At 50.2% G+C, this 4,282-nt stretch overlaps 1 protein-coding gene and 1 long non-coding RNA gene across 3 annotated transcripts; both read right to left on the reverse strand.

The window, feature by feature from the left end:
• Window positions 1-225: 225 nt before the first annotated feature.
• LOC103233728 (putative uncharacterized protein encoded by MIR7-3HG) lies at window positions 226-3,592 on the reverse strand. The gene is given in 4 exon segments (XM_037994358.2): window positions 226-539; window positions 3,016-3,143; window positions 3,418-3,444; window positions 3,447-3,592. Coding segments are annotated over 4 exon segments (384 nt in total). The 5' UTR covers window positions 3,535-3,592; the 3' UTR covers window positions 226-398.
• On the reverse strand, window positions 562-2,831 carry LOC140711925 (uncharacterized). Of its 2 annotated transcripts, XR_012093264.1 has the most exons (5): window positions 2,722-2,819; window positions 2,547-2,613; window positions 2,319-2,420; window positions 2,154-2,222; window positions 562-779 (listed from the first exon to the last, which is right to left on the reverse strand). It is a non-coding gene; the product is annotated as an uncharacterized lncRNA (long non-coding RNA). The 2 variants fall into 2 exon arrangements; XR_012093265.1 differs by lacking the exon at window positions 2,547-2,613 and having other exon boundaries at window positions 2,319-2,485; window positions 2,722-2,831.
• Window positions 3,593-4,282: the final 690 nt, after the last annotated feature.

Genomic DNA, 4,282 nt, shown 5'->3' on the forward strand with positions numbered 1-4,282 from the left:
TGGCTCTCTCTCTTGGGGCTATGAGTTGGCTGGCCGGCCCTTAAGTGTCCACAAATTCAATTATGCTTCCCCAATAAACACCTGCAGCAACCGTCGCTCTCTGGTATCTCTCTGGGGGAGACCTAGAAGAAGGATCTTCCTGGGTTTGCTGAGGCCATTCATTCATTTATTGATGGATGTATTGGTTTATTCTTTGATGCCTTTATTGATTCAACACATGCTTATTGTACGCCTGCTGTGTGCCGGGCCCTGGACCAGGCACTGGGGACACAGCAGTGAAAATACAAACATTGTTTCTGTCCTCACGGAGCTCACGGTGTAACAGAGAGACAAATAGACCTGTCAGTAGATAACATGAAAATAACTGGACTATGTGCTGCAGACACAATATCCTAGGTCTATGAGAATGTCAACACAGACTTCACGTGGGCAGTGGTGAGGCAATAAGGATCATTTCCCTTAATGAAACGGAGCTTGCAGAAGAAGGCAGGGTCAGTTGTGGGGAGCTCTGGGTGGAGGTGGGGAGAGTACATTCCAAGCTGCAGGAACAGCAAAGGCAAAAGCCCTGAGGCTGGAGAACAGGTACCATGTGGAGTTTGTCACTCGATTAGGGTGTTGCAGAGAATTGGGGGTGAGTCTTTTTTATTTATTTATTATTTACTTTTTATTGAGATGAGGTCTTGCTATGTTGCCCAGGCTGGTCTCGAACTCCTGAGCTCAAGCTATTCTCCCACCTTGGCCTCCCAAAGTGCTGGGATTACAAGTGTGAGCCATCACACCTGGCAAAAGAGGTGAGCCTTTATGATGTCATAAGTCACCACCGGGCACAAGTTCACACTTGTCCTATGATTGGCCCATGACACTGATGGGTAGCAGACAGGAAAATAATCTTTTCTGAAACTTTGTTATTATTTTTTTTGATAGAGAGTGTGGTTCTGTTGCCCAGTCTGGAGTGCAGCGGTGCAGTCACGGCTCACTGCAGCCTTGACCTCCCAGGCTCAAGTGTTCCTCCCACCTCCCAAGTAGCTGGGACTACAGGTGTGTGTCACCTCACCCAGCCAATTAAAAACAAAACAAAAACAAAACAAAACAAAAAAAACAAAACATTTTTTGTAGAGACGGGGTCTCAATATATTGCCAAGGCTGGTCTCAAACTCCTGTGCTCAAACAATCCTCCCATCTCATCCTCCCAGAATGTTAGGATTACAGGTGTGAGCTCCCACACCCAGCCCGCTTCTGGAACTTTTATTGAAAAGTACCCTTAGGCTGGGTTCGGTGGCTCACACCTGTAATCCTGGCGCTTTGAGAGGCTGAGGCAGGAGACCATGTCTTCACAAAAAAAAAAAAAAAAAAAAGTTTTTTGAGACAGAATCTCTCTCTGTTGCCCAGGCTGGAGTGTAGTGGTGCAAACTTGGTCATGCAGCCTCTGCCTCCTGAGTTCAAGGGATTCTTATGCCTCAGCCTCCCGAGTAGCTGGGACTACAGGTGTGATCCACAACGCTCAATTTTTATATTTTTAGGAGAAATGGAGTTTCACCATGTTGTCCAGGCTGGTCTTGAATTCCTGGCCTCAAGTGGTTCACCTGCCTCAGCCTCCCAAAGTGCTGGGATTACAGGCATGAGCCACCACGACCAGCCAAAACAAAATTTTTTTTTAATAGAAAAGTACCCTGAGAACCCTGGTCTATGGAGGGCTTTAAATGCCATTCCCTCATTGAGTCCCCCAGGAAAGCGCCATGAGGTGGTTAGAGGTCTTGGGTTTAGAGTCAGGTATTTTCTATCTCCAGGCTTATGGGGGCGTTCGAGTGATGTGACCAACTCCATACATGGTGCATGGCTGTATGAGCACAGGATGTATGTCCTTGTTTGCTTCCCTCCCTTGCCTGTGTCTGTATCCCCTGGAGTGAGCCAGCCCCCACTCCAAGTGGAAGCGATTCCTCCCCGACCTCCCCGGTTCTCCCCCACGGGCCAGCCCATTTAAGGTGAAGGTCGAAGGGAGTCTGCGCTATGAGGCCGGCTGTGACTTGTTGTCGTAGCACATCAGAACAACAAAATCACTAGTCTTCCACACAGCACTAGACCAGAGCCACTCTAATCTTCTTCACCACCCCCTTCCCCATGTCTGACATCCCTGCCCAGCTCCTCCTTCTCACCTGAGCCAAGCTGTGACACCTGGGCTTCCTGCCTCTGTGCTGCCTCCCTGTTTTCCATTCCCGGTTCTCCTGGAGAGAGGCAGGGTCTGATCTCCAAGGGCCCAACTCCCACCCAGGCACGTCAGAGATGTGGGATTTAGAGTTGGACGGATGGGGTTGACTTACAGCTTCACTTGTGGGCTGAGAGTCCCTGCGTGGGTTATTTTTCTGCCTTTTTCAGGGCCTTGGGTTCCCCAAGTGTCACGTGGGCACAGTAACAGCCATATCCTAGGGTTGAAGATGGCATGATATGCTGTATGTACAATGCTTGGCACAAGATTCCTCACTGAAGTCTGGAAGGGACACCATAATGTCATCTTAGCAGGCACCTGTTACCCCAGTGAGGCATCTTACCAGTTGAAAATTCTGGACTTGAGTCAGGTGCGGTGACTCACTTCTATAATCCCAACACTTTGGGAGGCTGAGGCGGGCAGATCACGAGGTCAAGAGTTTGAGATCAGCCTGGCCAATATGGTGAAACCCCGTCTCTACTAAGAATACAAAAATTAGCCAGGAGTGGTGGCGGTACCTGTAATCCCAGATACTCAGGAGTGCGAGGCAGGAGAATTCCTTGAACCCGGGAGGCAGAGGTTGCAGTGAGCCGAGATCGTGCCACTGCATTCCAGCCTGGGCGACAGAGCAAGACTCCGTCTCGAAAAAAAAAAAAAAAGAAAATTGCAGACTTCTGTGTGTGCTTATCTGGAAAGTACTTTGTTTAGAGATCCATTACGTGAGGGGCACGTCTCCAGAAATGCCAGGCACCTCACACCACCCTCTCTCGTCCTCCTCCTGCAAAATCAGGGTCAAAGGGCTCTCCCGTTACCTGGGGGAGCTGTCCAGGATTCTGGCGCCGAAACGGAGCCCGCTGGGAACTGTCCTGAGCCCCGGTGCTGAAACAGATCGCGGTTCTCTCCTTGGAACCCCCGAGAGGCGCTGTCCGGATACGTGGTGCTGAAATAAATAGCATTCTCCTCCTTCGGTCGGGGGAGAGCTGTCCCTCGTGCTGAAGAAAACTTAATTTTCCTCTCTCTCTTTCCCGGTTCCCCCACCCCTCTTCGTTCTCGGTTCCTCCGATTCTTGGGAAACCCCACCCCCATTCAATTTATTTCCCCTCCTAGCTTCTTCCTGGGGCGCTTCAGAATGGCATTGGGAGGGGGAGACACGGAGAGGTCGCAACTAACACTGATACCTGCTCCTCACCCTGTACCACGTCCCCAGAACTTACCTCCCAAGCAGTCAGCCCCACTGATCCTGCTTTCCAGACCGTCAAACTTCGCCGTCTCTGTCCGTTCCTGGGAAAATGTCCATGCGCCGACCTGCAAACCAGTCTAATTCCCGGCATCCCATGTCCCTCAGACCACCCCTCCTCCCACGCAGCTGCGGGCTTCCCCCTCTGTGTGCCTCACCTGCTTCCAGTCTTGTTGGCAGATTCAGGTGTCCCGTGGCTGCCGAGGCGGGGACCTGCGCTTTTATAGGCTTCTGGGAAGGCGGAGCGCCAGGAATCCTGGGAGGGGCTTCCCACAACTGGCCAATGGGATTCCACCTCAGAATGAAGCTCCAAAGATTACCTCATAGGTTGTGGCCCACGCTTCAGAATAAAAGTCTGGCATCTGCCCAAAAACTGGGCTAGGGGATTTTTTTTTTTTTTTTTTTTTTTTTTTTTTTTTTTGGATGGGGAAGGAGCATTCATTGTGGACCACGGAGTCTCCGCACTCTCTCCAATCCCCTCCTGGGTTCCTGAGCTCCAAGTTGGTTCAGGTGTCCTGGCTGGTACCTGTTTCTTCGCATTCCCAATTTTTGCGATTGCTCCTGGTTCAGGAAAGAAAAAGCTGGTAAACTGTTTTGGGAAAAATAAGGGATGTTGAGAATATTAAAGTCCAGTTCCACCTAGGGCAACTGACGTCTGTGAAAATGGAGGACTCAGAAGACTCTGGGGCAGAGATGGGACTTAAGCCTGAAGCTTTTGATTCCTTGACTCAAAACCCAACTTACAAAATTCAGCTTATTGTAGTGCTATACTGGGCAGGCTCTGAACCAAAAAACGAAGAAGCTGGGGTTCAAATTCAGATTTTTCTTCTCTTTCATTTGGG

The sequence above is a fragment of the Chlorocebus sabaeus genome, chromosome 6 (assembly GCF_047675955.1).
Source record: "Chlorocebus sabaeus isolate Y175 chromosome 6, mChlSab1.0.hap1, whole genome shotgun sequence".
NCBI lineage: Eukaryota > Metazoa > Chordata > Mammalia > Primates > Cercopithecidae > Chlorocebus > Chlorocebus sabaeus.